The 19,222-nt window shown below is 43.1% G+C and overlaps 1 protein-coding gene across 1 annotated transcript; it reads left to right on the top strand.

Moving 5' to 3' along the window:
* The first annotated feature begins 1,082 nt into the window (after positions 1 to 1,082).
* MINAR1 (membrane integral NOTCH2 associated receptor 1) lies at positions 1,083 to 13,756 on the top strand. Its single transcript, XM_075100555.1, has 3 exons — positions 1,083 to 3,408; positions 4,934 to 5,188; positions 9,352 to 13,756. The coding sequence occupies exons 1-3, from the start codon at positions 1,111 to 1,113 to the stop codon at positions 9,547 to 9,549; spliced, it is 2,751 nt and encodes a 916-aa protein (XP_074956656.1). The 5' UTR covers positions 1,083 to 1,110; the 3' UTR covers positions 9,550 to 13,756.
* Positions 13,757 to 19,222: the final 5,466 nt, after the last annotated feature.

Here is a 19,222-nt window from a genome sequence, read left to right as displayed (position 1 = left end):
CAACACCCTTTCCTAATCCATAATAGCTAAAGGTTGGCTTCAGCTCTGAAAGCGCGGGAGTTTAGATCCCTCCCAAGATGTTTACTAGCATTAGCCGTGCTTGTCTGAGCTATTCTTGTTATCCACGTAAACGTGCAGCCTTTGCTCTCCACCTCTGCCTTATCATTTCAGGCTGGTGGATGGAGCTGCACACCCTGGGTTTCTCTGGGAGCACATCACTGAAGAGGATGTTCTCTGTCCTTGATATTTCCCAGTCTTCAGATCCATCCTGATTGGCAGCCAGCCCTCTAGCATCTGCTGGATTGGTTTCAGGATTCAGTGGGGGTTTTTTTTGTTTAACACTTTCTGCTCTTTTTTAAATTTTGCACTTTATAGCTGAAATGGGGCTCACAGGTTTTTTGCACGGGACCAGGCAGCTTTTCCATTCCTGAATCATAAACCTAGGAAAAGGTATTTCTGGAAACAGTGTCATGGTGTCCAGAGGAGGTAATTCAGAGTAGAGGAGAAAAGAACATTTTAAAATAAGCAAGATAGTAATTATGTGCTCAGGTAACTTCTAAAAACATGTCAGAATTTTATTCTCAGAAAATCTTCCTGAGAGCCATTTTCAGTCAGATAAGGAAACAGCTGGGGTTGTCATGGTGTAGTAGATCATCTGTGGTTAGGCTAGGGCTAGAATTATTGCCAAACAATTTGACATGTCTCTACTTTCAACCTCTCACATGTTGGTAAGAAATTCTGTGAAAGCCCTGTAGCAAGCAGGCTATGATTGTATATCTGCCATTGGTTCAGCCCCTTCAGAGTTTCTGCCGTTTATTCATTTGCTTGCTTTAGTAGATACTGACATACATGAGCCTCTTTGGCTTAAATACCATTTAAGTATTGGTTTCATCAATGCTAGCGTTACAGCCTGAAGTTCAGAACCATGAGGATGGGTTATACAGGCAAGCCCTCAGCTACACGGCTAGGGAGTCAAGTCCCATCTGTGCCTGAATTACAGGGTCCTGAATATTACCTGTGGGTGACTTACAATCTTTTTTGTTTGCTGTTGTGTGTTGCTGTAGAAGTGGAATGCAGTTTCCAGGCTAAACAACAAAATACGCTTAAGCCATGGAGTCCAGCCAGGAATCCTCGCTCTTCCTGGTGAAGATCTTGGAGGAGCTAGACACGAAGCAGAATACCGTTTCCTACCAGGACCTCTGCAAGTCTCTGTGTGCGAGGTTTGATTTATCCCAGTTGGCCAAGCTCAGAAGTGTGCTTTTTTACACCGCTTGCCTGGATCCTAATTTCCCAGCGACTTTGTTCAAAGACAAAATGAGATGCACTGTAAACAATCAGCAATCAAAGAAAATCATGGTTGCAGCAGATATAGTAACAATATTCAACCTCATACAAATGAATGGGGGCGTGGCCAAGGAGAAACTTCCAGTTGCAAGGCAGAAAGTGAAGAAGAAGGAGTCCTTTGAGTCCTGTAGATCTGACACAGAAATCTGCAATATGGCAGACTGTGTGCCCAACTGTGAGCTGAACGACCAGGAGTTTAACCGGGGCTTTCCAGTCAGAAGGTCTTCAAAATGCAGAAAGATGGACTGCAAAGACTGTCAACAGTTTGTTCCCTCATCAGAACCCAACTTTTTACTTGGTGTTAATAAGGAAATGAAGGGCCGGGCTGCCTCTCTGGACAGGCTGCAGGCGCTGGCATCCTACTCCATTGCCACGTCTCCACCATGTGAGATGCAGAGTACATACTTTCCCATGAACATAGAAAATGAATCTATTTCAGACCAGGACTCCTTGCCTATAAGTGCAGGCATAAAAGAAACCTTCATTTCAAGTGATGAGCCGTTTGTGATGCAGTCGTGTGTCCAGAAAAGAAATATATTCAAAGAAGATTTTCATAATCTGATTACAATATCTCCCAACTTAATACCGTCCAACAAAAAGCCAGAAGATGGACACAGAGAGCCTCAGAACAGGAAAGAAAGCTCTAAGCAGGCTTTCTTCAACCACAGCTTTGAAATGCCATACAGCAGCCAGTACCTGAATCCAGTTTATTCTCCTATACCAGACAAAAGACGCGTGAAGCATGAAAGTTTAGATGATCTTCAAGCTTCAACATACTTTGGCCCAACTACTATTCTTGGTCCCCAGGACACCAAAAAGTGGGCTGGAAAGCCAACCAAGCAAACTGCCTGGCCAGCTAAAAGCTGGAGTTTAAATACTGAGGAGGTACCTGACTTTGAACGATCATTTTTTAATAGGAAGCAGTCTGAAGAGAAGCTGCGATACCAGAATTCGAACAACCCATCTCCAAACTTTCCTTCAACTGACAGGCATCAGTCCTACCTAAACGCAAAGGATCAGCAACCAATTATGCAGGCAAACTATGCTGTGAAACCAAATGGGCATAAGCCCAAGGAAATTCCTTCCATTCTAGATGTGGAGAAACATGAGCCAGTCAAAAAGTTTAAGGATAAAAGCATTAATTGCACTCCTGTTCAGATCTTAAGCATTGACAGGACCACGAGTGTTGGGACACAAACAGAGCAGCAAGTTCTGGATCACAAGAAGTGCAAGGATTTGTGCGCAGCAGGCCAAGCCAAGTACGGAGAGCGGCACTCTCTTAAGCAGTCGGATGATGACTCTGAAATTGTGAGTGATGACATCAGCGACATTTTCCGGTTTTTGGACGATATGAGTATCAGTGGGTCAACGGGAGTGATGCAGTCTTCATGCTACAACAGCACCGGTTCCTTGTCTCAGGTGCATAAATCAGACTGTGAGAGCTCTCCTGAGCACAATTTGAGTAAAATCTCCAACGGGAGTGCCTGTAACAAATTAGAAAAAGTGGTCCGGGCAGATATTACTAACACAGATGATGAACTGAAAACGAGTGTCTGCAAATTAGTTTTGAGGATTGGTGAAATAGAGAAGAAACTGGAATCTCTCTCAGGCGTCCGAGAAGAAATCTCCCAAGTCCTGGGAAAATTGAGCAAGTTGGATCAAAAAATTCAGCAGCCAGAGAAGGTCAGCGTACAAATAGATCTCAATTCTTTGACGAGTGAGGCTGCATCAGATGAGAGTAACTCCCCACAGATATTTCAGTGCCACAATACTCCTCATGGAGGCAAACTAGAGAATAATCCAGAATGGTGCTGTTCAGATGCCAGTGGAAGCAATAGTGAGAGCCTTCGAGTAAAAGCCTTAAAAAAAAGTTTGTTTACTAGGAGGTCATCCAGATCATTAACAGAGGAAAATAGTGCAACTGAATCCAAAATAGCAAGTATTTCAAATTCTCCCCGAGACTGGAGAGCTATTACTTACACCAACCAAGCTGGCATTACGGAAGAGGAGATGAAAGATAGAGATGGAGGAGAAAATAAGGACTGGCACAGGAAATCTAAAGAGGTAATTTCAACTTTAACTCACATAATAAGCACTTAAAAATAATCTAGTTATGAATGTCTTCCCCAGTCATCACAAGCCTCAGGGTATGACAATACTTTGCCTGCCATATTATGCCTGTCTTTATTGTTACCATAATTGAGTGATTTTGTACCTATATGTTCTTGCTTGGCAGCTGCAATATGGTCAAGTTGTTCCTCAGAAGCACTTTGCTTTTTTGAAAGGGGGGGTGTGTGTGTGTAATGCGGGTGAGATCTTTGGAAGATGATGGCATTCTTCATCATCAGTGCTGATATAAGGAAGCTGGGTAATTACCTTGGTGAAAAGGGTGTGAGGAAAATTGAAATTCTCTAGTGGTTGTTTTAGAAGGGATATTTTGAAATTGCATTGTGATGGCTTTTATCAGAGAAGTATGTGCATATTTAAAAGGCAGCAAAATAGATTCATGGATTCCAATCTCAAGAAAAGAATTCTTGTATGTGTACTGTGAGACACAAACTGTAGTTATGTTCTTTATATCTGGCTTTCACAGTCATTTATGTGAGTCTTGAGGAAACTGAGGAAATGCAGCATAGCTGTGGTCTTGTTTTGGTCACTCAGAAAAGCTGCCCATCCTTCCCAACAGCTGCCTACTTCCATCTTCACAGATTGCACAGCTATTGTGGCCATCCTTGCGCTGGGCTCTGGTTGCTCCTCAGTTGAAACTGTGCATGGTGTGGGTGGTTGTTTCTGTTTCATGGACAGTGGAGAGGGTTGGGGGTCCTTCAGCCCTTTTGTCAATCAGGACCACACAAAGGGCAAATTGTGCCTCCTTACGGGGATGAATGAGGGCAGAGAAGGGTTGAGAAAGGAGAGGAAGAGGTTTGATGGAAATAAGTGTAGTTGGATGAACAAGAAACCGTAAACCATGGGTTATTAGCAGGTTGCAGAAGGGGAAGAAGGTTAACTTCAGTAAGCTCAAACCTTGGCTTTTCTGTACATTGATCTGCCCAGGATGAAATGCTGGCTTTGAAAGTCCCTTCCTCACTCCTGTAGTAGACCATGGCTGACACTGGATTGGTACTATGGATGGTGTGGTGTTAAGGGGGTGCTACCTGGGGGCTTCCCATGGGACTTCTTCATGTCAAGATTTGATCTGGAAACAGAAATCTGGAAGCCTGCATGGGGTTCTCAGCTTTTCCAGATCATCTAGGTTTTTCTAGATGTCAGAGCTGTCTTCAGAATAGTTTTATAGCCAATATAGGAAGTAAACAGTACAAAACCTAAATTTCCTCTGTTGAATCGGCTTTGTGTCCATGTTATGGTGAACAAGGTGTTGTGCCTGCAAAATACCTCTTTGGTCTGATTGTGAGAAGAGGGTGGGCAAATGGATTAATGCCACCCAAAAAACTTTGTCCTAGCTGGTACTTTTCTTACCATGGCTTAAGCAATATCATATGGTGAGTCTGAAAGGAATATCTCTGTCCTTTGTGTTTAACCCCCTCGTAGTCCTGTTTCTTCTCTCAAATTCTTTTGAACCCTATTGCAGGCAGACAGGCAATACGAAATCCCACAGCCACATAGACTCTCTAAACAACCAAAAGATGCTTTCTTGATTGAACAAGTCTTTAGTCCTCATCCCTACCCTGCATCACTCAAGTCACACATGAAAAGCAACCCGCTCTACACAGATATGAGGTTGACAGAGCTGGCTGAAGTGAAACGTGCCCAGCCATCATGGACCATAGAGGAATATACAAGGAATTCGGGGGATAAAGGCAAGATTGCAGCATTGGATCTACAAGTGAGTCCCATTTGCTTAATTTGAATGGCTTGATTGCGAATGGATGTTGCCAGAATATGCATTTAAGAAGGGATTTGGATAATTCTGGAAGGAGCTATGTGGTGTCAAGCCTCTAACCTTACTGATCCCTACCCATCCTGGCCAGGGACAAAGAAAAGTGTGGATGTTGGTTGCTGAATGGTGATCCTTGACAGGTTGGTGCTCCCAGCTTATTCTGCAACGGAGAGATGTCTGCTAAGCCATTGTGGTCTTAGTAGCTCTAAAGAAGAGTTTAGGGGTAAAAGGGTGCAGAGATGAACCGGTCCCTAACTGCAGCAAGGCAGAGTGGTGCAGGAGCTGGCATTGCTGCTTTTTCTTCTATCCTTGTCCTGTCTGAACTGTTCACAGAGAATTTAAGTGTTAAGGCTTTTGCCATTTTGCTAGGAATATGAGACACAAAATGCTTGTAGAAAACCCTCAATACCATGACTATTTTTGAAACACATCACCATTGCAGCTTTGAAGTGGCTGTTGGAATCCAGAGACGTGTGAAAAGCAGACTAGCTACTGGTCTGTCTTGCCTGCATTTTAGTTCAGCTTGGAAGTATGCAGGCTCTTCTGCAACAAGCTGATCAAGTTACTGGGAGACAAATCCAAAATTTGGATTTGAATTTTCCCAAACTGTGGTGTATTTGAAATCACAATCCTGCTATACAATGGACTACCCAGACCCAGGACTGTGTGCCCACATTGGATACCCTGTCTAGCCTGATAGACACAAGACATCTTCTAGGAAGGAAGATACCTGATCACATGTTTAAAAGGAAGCATGATGAATGACATCCAAAATGTGTAAAGACCAAATATTGCCATATTTGGTCACGAAACACAAAATGCATCACATAATGAAATCCATACTGATGCACAGATCACTGTGTATTGTTTATATGCTTTCATACAGCAGCATGCAGAGCCAGCGGGGGAATGGTGCAGACCTCAGATGTGTTGGGCTCCTCGTGTGTGTGTGCATGCCTCAGAGCACAGCAAGCTGCCTCAGTTAACTACAGGCTCGGCAGCAGCTGGGTTACACTGACCTACAACTCAGGGCTTATCAGCACCACACTAACACAGCTCCATGATCAACAGTCTGTGTGGTGCAGCCATACTCAAGCAGGGAGTCTGCTTGCCTCCAAAGCTTTTCTGCCAGGAAAGGTGGCATGCAAGAACCTGAGACTTGCTGCTCCACACCAGCTCTCAATGGCTCAGTGCTGAGGTACTTACCCCAGCCCCAAACCCATCAGACTAAGCCCTAGTAGAGCATCAGGATACTGTGAGAAAGACTCGGATAGCCCAAGGAGAACTGCTGTGCCTCAGGACCCCATGTTAGCTGGTTTGCAATGAAAACCATCACACACACAGTGCTGTAGTGCAACTCCCACAAGCATTTTTGCAGGAATTTGTGCACAACAAATTCATCTCCTGGCTTGTCTTGTGCAAACTTCTCTATTCTCACCAGCCCTTGCTACTTGCTGCGGCAAAAGTGCACTTGGAAAAAAAAAACAGGTAGTACAGGGACCAGGCTGCACCTTGCCTCAGCTGCCTGCTGCTTTTTGGGACTTAAAAACCATTAGACGGCTTACTAAATTCCTAACCCTGGCATTGCAGACTGTATGCTAGAGTAGGGATAGGCTGAAAGGACTTCCTCTGCAGCAGGCAGTCACAGAACATCCCTTACCTGCTGCTTGGAGGCAACAAGGGAGGTGATATTTGGAAGCAAGTCTCCCCTGGGAGAAGCGTTCTCCATCTGCTTCTTGTAGGGCTGTTTCGTTCCCTGTAAGCAGCTCTGTGCGACTGTGAACAAATCAGAGAAATCGGCTTATTGCCATCATTTATCTTTAGGATAAAGGTGATAAAACTTTACTGGTTTGATTCTCTCCCTCCAAAAGGACTGTCAGAATTGCTTCTACTCCACAAAGCCCATGTCTAGACTTTATAATAGAGCTTACTGACAAACTTAAAAAATAGACACAGACTGATGAGTGGGTTTTTTTTCCCCAGTAATTAAGTTTATTAGAACTGAAAGTAAATACATTATGCTTTAATGAACATTCCTATGTCTGGCAATGAAATGGGAAGGGAAGCTGATTAACTGTAATGGGCCTTTTTAATAATGCGTCTTCCTTCTGAAGTAGTTAAAAGGTCAATACCAAGGCAGAGAGGTCCAAAACTGCAATTTCCTTGAAGCATAACATGGCTGTCTTTGGGGTTTTTCTACTTTTGTTTATTTAAAATTTCTCCTGGCACTTGACAAGTCTGCTGAGTTTTCCTTTAAAAAAGAAATTGCAAAACTAGTCAGGCCAAAGCTTGTCCCAGGTGCGGGGCCGTATGAGTTCTCGTTGCTTTGCTTTGTGTATGATGATCCACTGGAACGAAACATTGTCAGGCCATTTTCTGACGCCTTTAGAAAGAGGTTGCTGATTTTTTTTTTTTTCAGAAGGCTGGAATAGGTCATTCAGAGCCCAAATTGTACAATCTTAGAGTCGGCTGATGACCTCTGTTTCAGCGTACTAGCGCTATCATAGAGATCTCCATTAAATGATCATAAAACCGTTGCTCAATTTTAATTGTTTATTTCTGAGGTAGCTATAAAATCACTTCTTGTGGTAGTTTTGTATGTAAAGAAAACACTCCTTTTAGGCAAAGCAAGGTTTCAACCAGTAGCTCATGGCTACAAAATCTGAATTAGCCAATTAAAGGCTTACCCAAATCCCTCTCAAGTCAGCTGGAGTTTCTTTGTGTGGAGTCCCAATGAGCTTTGGATCAATTCCGTTATGAGCACAGAAATGGTGTGTGTTAGGATGTTCTCATTGGAACATTTTTATGTGGAATATTTTTAATTTTTTTAAAAGAAATGGCCTTTTGGAGTCATCGACACAGGACACAGCTTTAAGGAAAAGCTGTCATTTTTCAAAATATTCTTTCTGTATTCCCTTCTGCTGGTAAATGTAATATAATGCCTAGTGTTTGGCTTCCCCCCATTTTACCCCCATTTTCCCTAACAGAAAGGATGAAGGGGAAAAACCAGAGCTCAAATTCTAAGGAAGAGAAAACTAAAAGAAGAAAAAAAACCAAAACACATTCAGATGGAGGCACTGATAAAGTTCCCCAGGTTGCTTTTAATTTTCTGACCAATTCAGATTTCTTTCACTTTTATTGTTTTTGGTTTGTAATTTTTTGTTACCTGTGGGGAATGGGAGGGCAAAGTCTTCCATGTCTTAAGCACACTCTTAAAATGACCTCCAACCCAGACAGGCTCAGACTTTGGCAGCGAGCGGAGTATTGCTTCCTGTGGAAATATAGATTGTGTCGTTGGGGTTAAATGGTCTCATCTGTGGAGATGGTTCAGAGTAATGTGCAGTATCAAATCATATGCCAGGTAACCAGTTCCCTTTCTTGTCTTGCCCCTAAAACTGTGACAGGACCAAGGTGTTTTTCAGAAGATGGAGCTGGAAGGAGAGCTCAAAGCTGAGGGCTGCTCTGTCCTGGGTGATTTCTTGGAAACCCACTTGCAGCTCCTCTCTGTGGGGTGTTTGGCACCTGCTGCCTGCAGCTGTGTTTTTCCTTGCTGAAACGAAGGGCTGGTGTCCCCACACGTTGCTGTTCCAGAGGGGGTGTGCAAATAGCCTGTCCAGAGGGGCAGGGTGACAGATGGGGCTGGGCAATCACATCCTGCAAACAACTTCTGGTAGCAAAATTAGGGTTAGCTTTATAAAATGTAGCACATGAGGAGTATAAGTCAAGAACCCTTCCCATCAGCTGGGCTTTAATGATTCAAAAAGCAGTAACAGGTTGGTAGTTGCTGACATCTCTGCTGTCTAGCAGATTAAAGAGATTTTATTTAAATGCCATCCTAGATGATGAAGTTCCTGGCAAATCAGAGGTACGCGAGGGATTTTGCAGCAGAATTATGTAGTTGTAGGAGTTTATTTTTTGCAGTATTTATTGCCACTTTCGTCAGCCTTACAGAACTGGGACCAGGTGTTGATGGGATGTGAGAAGCAGCAATAACCCACTTTATCCTGACAGCAGACCCAGATGCAGTTGGGAGGCCTTCAGGCACATCAGCTCTATTTTATTAATGACAGATCTCAGACAATTAACGACTGTTTCCTTTTAATTTTTAGACTCAAGAATCTTTAAACCCAAACAACTTAGAATACTGGATGGAAGACATTTATACTCCTGGCTATGATTCCTTATTAAAACGCAAAGAAGCCGAGTTCAGAAGAGCAAAGGTTTGCAAGATAGCCGCTCTGATAGCAGCGGCAGCTTGTACGGTTATTCTGGTCATTGTAGTTCCCATTTGTACAATGAAATCCTGAACCTGTGGACAGACCCGTAACTCCCAGCCGGCCGCATGTATCTCAGATAGCTCATGCTGTGTTTCAAACGTCTGATGGCAAAACTGTAAGGAATTTGCTAAGGAAGAATGTTCTGAGGATATCCTGTTGGAGAGTGCTGTAAATGTAGGCAAAACACAAAACAACAAGAGACTTTTTTTTTTAAATATTATTTTAAAGAAGACTGTGTGGTGGAGTTAATGGGAACTTGGTTCAATTTTTATGCATTTTTAAAAGTGCAATATTTTTTTTTTCCTAAAGAAACAATATAATGTTTTACAGAATCAGAGACTGATGAGAATCCAGGCAAAAGAGGAAGGTTGTCTGAGCTATGTTGCATTTAATGGAGGTAGCACTGTATAGAAGGGAATGTTCAATATGCATTACATCAGGGAGCTAAGAAAGTCTTACAGCTCTCTACAATGTAGAAAACTCTGAATGTATTTGTATTTATTTTATAGTATTTATGTATTTCATGATCATTTGGTTGAAAGCAGACTGTGTAGCCATGAACAGAGTCATTCCTATGTTCAGATTAAAAAGGGCTCTTTGTATTTGGTCTTGCCCTAAGACCCACTCTATCATCACTGAGTACTTAGATAAGTGCAATGTGCTGCAGACCAAAAAGATTATGTTTTAAAGCAATCACAAGAGGTTTTAGTTGCTTCTGTTGAATAACATTTGCATAGAGCTGGTAAACTTGCCTTGCCAAAAGGGTATTCTTTACCTCCACAGACAGTGAAATTGTCTCAATTTCACTCCTGCCAGCAAGCAAAGCTGGCAAATCAAAGCAACGCTCTGTTAAAGTTCTTGGAAATGTAATCTGAACAGTTATAATTTTTTTCACAAAGTCTTCGTGCCTTTTTTAGACTGTAGATTAAATAGAACTGTTTAATTTTGCTATTTTAAGCTCATAACATAAATCACAGCATAATGGGTACTAATGGAGGTTCTTTTCCCGCAAGCCTTCTGTACAGTTCAGAGTGCTCCTCAAACAGCAGGGCTGGCGGTTACTGAGCACTTACATTAAGGGCACAGTTTTTCAGCACTAGTGGAAACTTGCTGTTAATGCAGTGCATTTGGCACAGGGAGATCTTTTTCTTCCCTCTTGCTAATATACTTAAGAATGATGGGTGACTCTACCGGACAGCAAGCAGTCTGTATCCCATGGGAAATGACCATTTGATGCTTTATCCCAAATGCAAATAGCAGGTTCAAAGGAATCCTAAAGCTATGACAAATATTACCTGCCATGTTTAGTGAAAGCAAATACACAGACAGTATTACTCTTCTGTCAAGCATAGATGGAAAAAAAAAAATCCAGGAAATAATGTGATCTTGCTGGTCCTCTAAGGGAAAGGAGATTCTTTTAGTGAATGCTCTTTATGTAGGGCAATTTGCTTTCTTCAGAAGCAGCCTCCCTACACGATGACACAGCAGCAAGGAAAGCATCAGATGCTTGTTCCTCCGGCTCTCTGGGATGTGCTGCACTCGCTGTTTGTTTCTGGCTGGTTTAAAAAAAGTAGTGAGGAAAGAATGTGTGGGAGGCGAAGGCTTTGTTGTGACTTTAGATGTGTGACAGTTCTTTCCTGCAGCTGGAGATCTGTTTATGCGCTGCTCGTGTGCTGTATTTTATTTAGGAGTAGGTGATCCCAGGGATCACCTCTCTATCAGGAAAACAAGTGTAAGCACAGGGTCGGGTCCCCTTGTCCCCTCAGCAAATACAGAACAAGGATAAGTCCCTAGACCAAAATCTGCACCTGCCTGGCCTGAATCCTGACCCAAATTCTGTAGCTTTGTCCCATTCCTAATACCAAGATTATTTCTCTTTCCTCCCAGATGCTGCAGGATGGAGTCGCAGCAGGGAGGGAGCAATTCACACTGTCTATTTTAGGCTGCCTTCGGCTATGGTATGATTCAGAGCACCTGAGTTTAGGAGCTCAGGATCCATACGTAGTAAATATAGACAGGTAGAGAAACCTCCTGGGATGATTCAGAGCTGCCAGCAAGATGTCTAATATTAGACATGTGAATGTGCTCTGGAGGGCATTACTCTGCAGTTTACCTTATGCACAATTTAGTTGATTGTATATGTAAAAAAAAAAAATCTATTCCTGGTTCCAGGTAGTGTCAGAAAGCCCTTCTACGCCCTTCCTTGACCCAGCGATAGCAAGCGTGGGGCACTGTCAGAAAGGCCAGCATGGCCCTGTGGTGGCACAGTGTCAGTCCCCTGTCTGCCTGCGCTGGTGGTGACAAGTCCCTTGGAGGGGCAGGATGGGTGTGGGATGGACACCAGGCAGACCCCCCACCCTCACCAACCCCCCTGCCCCGCTGGCATGAACGGTCTGGCCCTGCTGCTTCCCAACCTGAAATCAGCAGCATGCCCTCTGTTGCATCTTAGTAATCTGATTTTAGAAAAAAACCTGAATATCTAAGTGGCGAGGTGAGAAGGGTGCAGGGGATGTTATTGCTTACAGGGGCAGGGCTGTGCTTGCACTGATGCATTAGAGGAGATGTAAGGACCCCTGTTTCGACTGTCCAGGGATTTTTTTTTTTGTCAGTGCAGGACTCATCCAGCTGGCACCGGATGAGTCTTTGCATTAGAGATGCCCAAAATCCTGGGAAGGATTTGGCAGGTTATGGAGCTGTGGGTGACGTGGGCGTGACCCAACCCAAGCACTCAGCATCCCAAGCATCCCTGCTGCTCCTAATTTACTGAGGTGCTTTTGCCCATCCTCACTTTGCACAAGCAGCCAGTGGCACCTGCCTCCATTAGGGTAGGTGGACATCATGGTTTGGCACAGATCTCTCCCCCATTTGGGGCTTGATTCACTTCCCACAACCTCTGGGAGCATCTCCGTGGTGCCGGGAGCCTGAGGAGAGCAGGGAAAGCAGAGCCTGGCTCCCTGCCTCCCCGCTCCACAAATACCTCTGGGAGCCGCTGCCTCGCTCTCTGCTCCCTGGCTGCCTCCAGCAGCTCCTTGGCACTGCTGGGATGTGTATCCCTAGCTGTTCCCAGAGGTTTTTACATCTGGCACTGAGCTCTTCACTTAAAATAGGTAAGGAGATGGAGCAATGAGGTGCTGCCGTCGGAGGAGAGCAGCCTGGGAAGGAGGGACTCTGTGGTTCTGCCCAGAGTACACAAGCTAGGTGAAATCTTGACAATATTAACCTGCAAGAACATTGTGATCAACCTTGTGAACCAGTTATCAACTAGTATATACTGTATACTATGTGATAGACTTTTGTATTTAAAAAAAAAAAAGCAAAAAACAAATTAAAGATATAGGTACAGTGTAATCCTTGGTGTGATTGAAAAAAGTGTCCTAGATTGTCTTACTTAATTAAAATAATGATGAGCATATTGAACTGTTTTTCGTATTTATGCCTTATAAACTTGATATATTACACATGATAAAATGAACCTGCAAGAATTATACAAAAGGTACTCCATTTTGGGGGCAAATCCCATTTTCTTCTCCTAAAATGAAAGTGCTGCTTGAAATCAGCTCAGTAAATTATGTGTGCAGAAGAGGAAGAGCAGGATCTGTCCCCAAATGAGTTTTTAGGATTTTTTTTTTTAAATGGGGCTTTGGTTAATGTACTATGTAATAATTTTATTTTATAAAGTTACTGTACAATGTTGCCTTTTGGTTCATTTAAATATAATACCAAATAAACTTGAAAATTACAGCGTCCTAAGTTTTAATGAAACAGTTATAATAACTTATTACTTCATTGCTTTTCCTCTGTTTTTTTTTTTTTCCCAGGGACATCAAGATAGCCATGGAATATGAGCATCTCAGTGTTAAACAACTAAGCAGCCTATCTAGTTCTTAGCAGAATTGCTAATGGATTTCTTACTTGTGAAATAAGATGGCAGAAGATAATGAAAAATGAGTTTGTTGGGTTTCTTTTAAAAGCTCCTTTGCATCACATTGTCTGGGCTTCTGGGAGATTAGCTCTTGACACTAATCATAATATTTCGTTTTTTAGGTTATTTCATGACTGAGTTTGGCCTTATCAACTATTTCAACAAGGTCATGACTGATATTTTGGCATCTGTTTCACTTATAAGTTTATGCAACCACTGTCCCTTTTAAGTCAGTACTATAGACAACTATTTATAGTCACCTATCAACAGGCAATCAGTTGCTTAGGATCTCCATATGAATTAAATTTCCTGCTTTTGACTCGTTAATCGCAAAACCAGGTTGTTTTAAAATTGCAGGTGTTGAAACAAAGACAGAGCTGAGCCCACTACTGAAGGTAATCCAGCAACAGAGGTTGCAAAGGGGAGCCACAGAAAAAGAGGATGTGTATAAATAATGAACAATGACATGAAAACATAGTAATGCAAGATCTCACTTTTCTCATCTCTACAGCATAAACACCTTTAATGAATTGCTTTAGCAGTCCTGGTCGGGATGGGGATTGTTGAGTGCTCCCTTTGGGGCTGGGACACCAGCTCAACCCTTGGGTGCTGACGTGTCATCAGTCAGGCTGCAAACCATCACAGGTCCCCTTAGGAGGGACTGTGATTCACAATTTCACATTGGTTTCATTTTTGGAGATGGTAGCATGGATTTGCATCAGTTTTGTTTTTTTCTTGTACCCATCAAGTCCATAAGCTTACAAGTAGAAGTACCCTCTGGATTTTTATATTGAAGCATGAATCCAGAAGCAGGAACTTTCATAAAAATGCTAAGTGTGACCAGGCTCATGCCAAAAAATCCGAAGCACTCTACCACAGTGTTCTTCAGCCAAGAAGCTGGATATGTAGGATATATAGACCTCATCTGGGTCATCGCTGCCCTGGAAAATGGGGCAGCTGCCAGGTTTCTACAGTAGCTGCTGGATAGAGTCACTGAGTCCCAAGGTAGGAGAAAGCTCCTACATACAATGCTGTATCAGTGACCAAGATGCAGCCCCATGCTCTCTGTGCTTCTTTGAATGTATTGCTCACAGCAATTAATTGTACTGGTAGAATAAATTCTTTATATTAGCTACAGCTTTGAAGAATGGCTCTGCCTGATGCACGAAAGAGTCACAAGAAAAATAGTGGATCTGAGGGCTGTATTCTGCCCTCTGAGGTGCTCCTGTGACTTCATCCCATTGAATCTGCACATGGAAGAAGAGAAAGTAGCCTGTAGCCTGCCTGTAGCAGTGTGGTCCTATTGAAAGGAAAGGTCAGTTGTGTTGGTGTGCACTTTGGGAAAAGGCAAGCACCTGTGGAAGTAATTATAAAGATGGAGTACTTTTTTTCATGTTATTTTTCCTTTGTTATCTTTTCAGGAAAGAGCATTATGTCTTGGGAAGTGCTGCTCTGCTATTAGTTCTCCAGTAAGCTTGGTCACTTTGGATGACTTCTGGGACCATGGATGACTCGATCTCTTGCAGGCTGTTATATCAGTCTTTACAGTTCACTTAGAAACTGGAGAAAAATCTTCAAAAAAGGAAGAAGTGGGCTGTCAGCAGCCAAGCTCCTCCCATAAGTAAGTTCCATTTGGTTTTATTTATTTTCTGCAATACGCACAAACTACACGTAGGACACCCATGACGATCTTCCAAAAACATTGCCTTTAATAATTTCCAAGAACAATAGACTGAGATTTTCAAGGAAGACTAGTTAATGGTCCTGGATGAGCCCAGCACAAGAAAGCAACTGTACTTGGCCTGTGCACGGTACCACTGGGCATTGCAGGTCCTGGTGGACCAGCAGTGGATGCGATGAGGAGGTGTGCAGGGTTCTTTGCCGGACTAGGGAAGCAGTCCACAAGACTTAATGCAATATAGGGATGAGGAAAAATGGTGGAGGGGAAGGTGTCTGGATACACTGTTGCTGCTGAGGCTGGAAGCTTTTAGAAATTAAGAGTTTTGTGGCAGCTTCTTCCCAATTACCCATCCCAATCCTGCTTCTCCCTGCCCTCCCACACCCCAGATCTGTGGATTTTGGGATATTCCTCTGAGGCACTAAGCAGGTGCCATCTGTGCCTAGCAGGTGCCAACAGGACATACAGTACAGGCTCGGATCTTGGCTTTTCTCAAAGTTAACCAGATTTCTTCAGTAAATAGAGGGAATTTTATGCCAGGTATTGATCCTTTGGCCTCAACTAAAATTCCCTTGAGGTCTGAGACCTCCTTATCCCACTGGTGAGGCTGACAGCACTTAAAGAAGTGTGACCCAGCCCTTCCTCTCACCCATCCCCAAGACTGCCTTGGAAATGGCAGGGTTACAAAGGTGATTCCCATTTGCTTTCATGTTGAGCTTTGTAGAATTTGCATTTCCAAACCAGTCTCTGCATCCAGAAAGTTGAAAACTGATTTATTTGTTAAAGATGAAAATAAATGGGTGAACTCCCAGGTAGGAATATACAGTTCTGATCGCTGGTGCTTTAAGAAAAATGTCAAATCCTGCTATTCACAACAAAATTGTTCTCTTTTTCCATGCTTATTTTGAGCTGGTATGCAGTGTGCTGTCTGCATGTTGTCCCCCAGCATGTGGTGGGGCTCCAGCCCATGTCCACAACGGTGGGTGTTCCCCCTGGAAGGGAGAAAAGAAAGAACGATGTATGGTAAAACAGCCCTACCTGGGAGAGGGACTGGAGAAATGCTAATTATTCTGCCTGTGCCTGGAAACGATGGGGAGACTGGTCCCTGTAGAAAAGCTTTGTTGTAAATTCTGCTTTAGTGACAGATAAATCTCTGCTTGTATCGAAAAATCCTCCTGATCTGCCGTCCTGCTGGGCTGACACACTTATTGCAATAAAACAAATCTGTGTTGTGCTGTGTGTTTTTCCCCAAGTAATGATGGGGGGAGAGGGGAGAACCAAGGAGGCTGAGTCATTTGTCTTCTTTCCTTGTCTTGGTAATGAAATATTGCTGTTGACCTTTACCCTGCCTTTCCTGTTACTTTCCTGTTACTATTTTTTTTTCCCCAATGGTTACCTTTTAAGAGGCTCGTAAAATTGCATTACTAAAATTTATGACTGTGTAGCAAATGTGTGCACATGCATTAATTCTGTTCAAGGCCAGCGTCTTGCATCTGCAAAATTAATGTTATGGTGCAGTTTCTAGTATGGCTAATGGCTGTTCAATAAAGCAGGGCTTATGCTTTGCTCACCTTATGGCACTTAGTTCCCTGAATCAGCCCTGTCTTAGGGAGTTTGCCAGGCAACCGTTAAAAAAGGGCTCATGCACAACACGTGCATATGTATTTTTATACACTTCTGTTTACGCAGTTAGAGCCTTGAAAATCTTGGCCTTGTGAGTTGGTTCCATTGGGTTTCAGCTCCTTTGCATGGCATTTAGTTCAAAGGTTTGAAAGCAGATGTCTCTGAAGAGAGTAGATTAAAAATGTGCCTCTTAACCATGACTCTGGTCTCTGGAGAGGGTGAACTGGATGTTAGTGTTACCCTGCAAGTTATAATCCATGCTATTTGGGAGTGAGTGAACAATAACAGTTCAGTAAATAATAAAATAATAGACATTATCTATGTTTAGGCTTCTGTTTTCTTGCTACGCAAAAAAAGTCACTTTCTGCTAGAAGGGTGGATTAGTATTTGTAGCCTTTTTGCCAATTGAGAGAGAGTTGCTAATCTGGTATTGCAGGTTGAAGACAGTCATAACCTAAAGCAAATAACGAATGAACGAGGGTTTGTTTATGTGCTGGTTGAAGAGAAGAGGTTGGAGGAATGTTTTCAGGGTGCTGAGAAAGTTCAGATTGTGTCCGACATCGCTTGCTTTCTTCTTCGAAGCTTCGTCTGACAGCCATGGTTTTGTACGATAGCCTAGGGTTTGGGATATGGTACATGCAAGATCATTGCTGTTAGAGGTAAAAACCTGATCATTTGGGACTGAAAAGGAAAGTATGAAGTGTTGAGCAACTGAGATGTACTGGGGCTCTGGGGCAGGTGAATGACTGTTGGTTAGGTCCAAGTTACACTACACATGAGCCCACTGGTCCCACAGAGTGGGCTCCAACCACAAATGACCCTGGGCTTAGGTCAAGTGATTGTTTAGCAAAGTGGTCAGTGATGGCAGCCTGCAAAGATCTGCTGAAGGACAAAAATATCCATTTATGTATGGGACCATCTGCACTGTCTTAGCCTCTAGGAGCAAGAGCCTTTTGGGGTGGCAGTGACACTTTTTCTCTCTGCTGGAAGACATGAGCTGACAAAAGTAAGGCATCTCTGGGATGGGGAAACCAGTGCAGAGGGAAAGATAATCTCATGTGAAAGGTTTCAAGGCAGTACGGTGTGTCTTCCATGTTTTGGGACCAGTCGCTTGACCTCTGTGGCCTTTAGTTTCATGCCAGTTATTCACTGTGTCCCTCTTCAGGCTTTTTCTTGGAATAGAGCTTTTCCTTCACCATGTCATCATGAGGTGCCCAGGAAAAGAGAGGCCACACACAGACTGAGATATCTTACAAGCATTGCCTTGATGCTTATAATGGCATTACCAGTATGATAAATAGTTACAGCCAGATCAGTCATTACATTTGTAACTCTGGTGGTAATCAGAAATACAACACCTGGGAGGTATCTGGCTCAGCTTGTCAGAGAGTTTTGGTATTGTGAGAATGATGAATGTCACTGGGAAAGCTTTTTGGGGAGGATAAGAGGGGAGAGAAAAGCAGGGGAAGTGCAATGCTCTACTGGGATCACAGCGTTGGGAGAGCAGGATTAGTACTTCAGGAGATGGGCAGACAGCAAGCATCTGCTCTGGGCCACCAGGATCAGAGCACATCAGGAATGAGAAATTCCTGACCAATTATCAAGGAATCGGGAAACTCCAGGATACTGTACTCATGGGGGATTTTTACTACCCAGACATCTGCTGGGTAACAAATACAGCTAATCACAGCAATAATGTACAACCCTAATTCACTATAAATTTTCTCCCATATGTTTAGAATTGTATTTACAGTAGGAAGTGAGGGACAGTTATTCATGAATCAAGGTGAACTGAGATGCTGGTGCAGAGTCAGCCATATATTGTGGAAAATAATGTATGTCAGACTTGAACAGAATCCCTCTGAAAGCATGGCTGTATTTCAGGTATTTTAAGTGAAAAATGTTGCTGTAATCACTGATTGCTTTTAAATGCACCTGTTGAACTCCTCTTTTCTCCATAACCTTTGTTGACCTTGAAGCACAAGTTCACAGAGTTGATGAAGAATTATCCGCCAGACAAAATATGCCTCCTCGAATTCAATCCTGCTCATGAGGAGGTGAAAAGGGGTAATAAAAAAATAAGAAAGGAACCATGATAATGGCTGCTTAGCTTACTGGTAGCACACAAATGGATGTTGTTTTATTGATATACCTCTATGGCTTTTCTTCAGTTGCAGGCAATAATTTTGCCATCTTAACTCACCATGCACCCAGAAGAGCTCTGTGAGCTCAAATATATCTAATATTGAGCTGGGAAGGAGGTGTCCCAGCTGCCAGAACTCAGGGCTGAGCACAGTTAGTTACTGATGAATTGTGGTGACTTTTCCTCCCGTTCAGCAATTCGCTGCCACTTGGTTGTGCTTGCCCCGGCGCTGCCTCATCATCAGCACGGGTTTATTTCAGTAAGGATGCCGTATGCTGAGCTCTGGTTTTGGCCACTCAGGGCCCAGGGATTTGCATAATGACATTTCTGCTTATTC

The sequence above is a fragment of the Phalacrocorax aristotelis genome, chromosome 7 (genome assembly GCF_949628215.1).
Source record: "Phalacrocorax aristotelis chromosome 7, bGulAri2.1, whole genome shotgun sequence".
In the NCBI taxonomy this organism is placed as follows: domain Eukaryota; kingdom Metazoa; phylum Chordata; class Aves; order Suliformes; family Phalacrocoracidae; genus Phalacrocorax; species Phalacrocorax aristotelis.
Note: the sequence above shows the minus strand (reverse complement) of the source record. Positions and strands in the feature narration are given on the sequence as shown.

Excerpts from the sequence above, each read along its gene's own strand:
- MINAR1 (XM_075100555.1), top strand. The coding sequence starts at position 1,111 with ATGGAGTCCAGCCAGGAATCCTCGCTCTTCCTGGTGAAGATCTTGGAG. Across the intron at positions 3,409-4,933 it reads GGCACAGGAAATCTAAAGAG|GCAGACAGGCAATACGAAAT; the intron begins GTAATTTCAACT and ends ACCCTATTGCAG. Across the intron at positions 5,189-9,351 it reads TTGCAGCATTGGATCTACAA|ACTCAAGAATCTTTAAACCC; the intron begins GTGAGTCCCATT and ends TTTAATTTTTAG.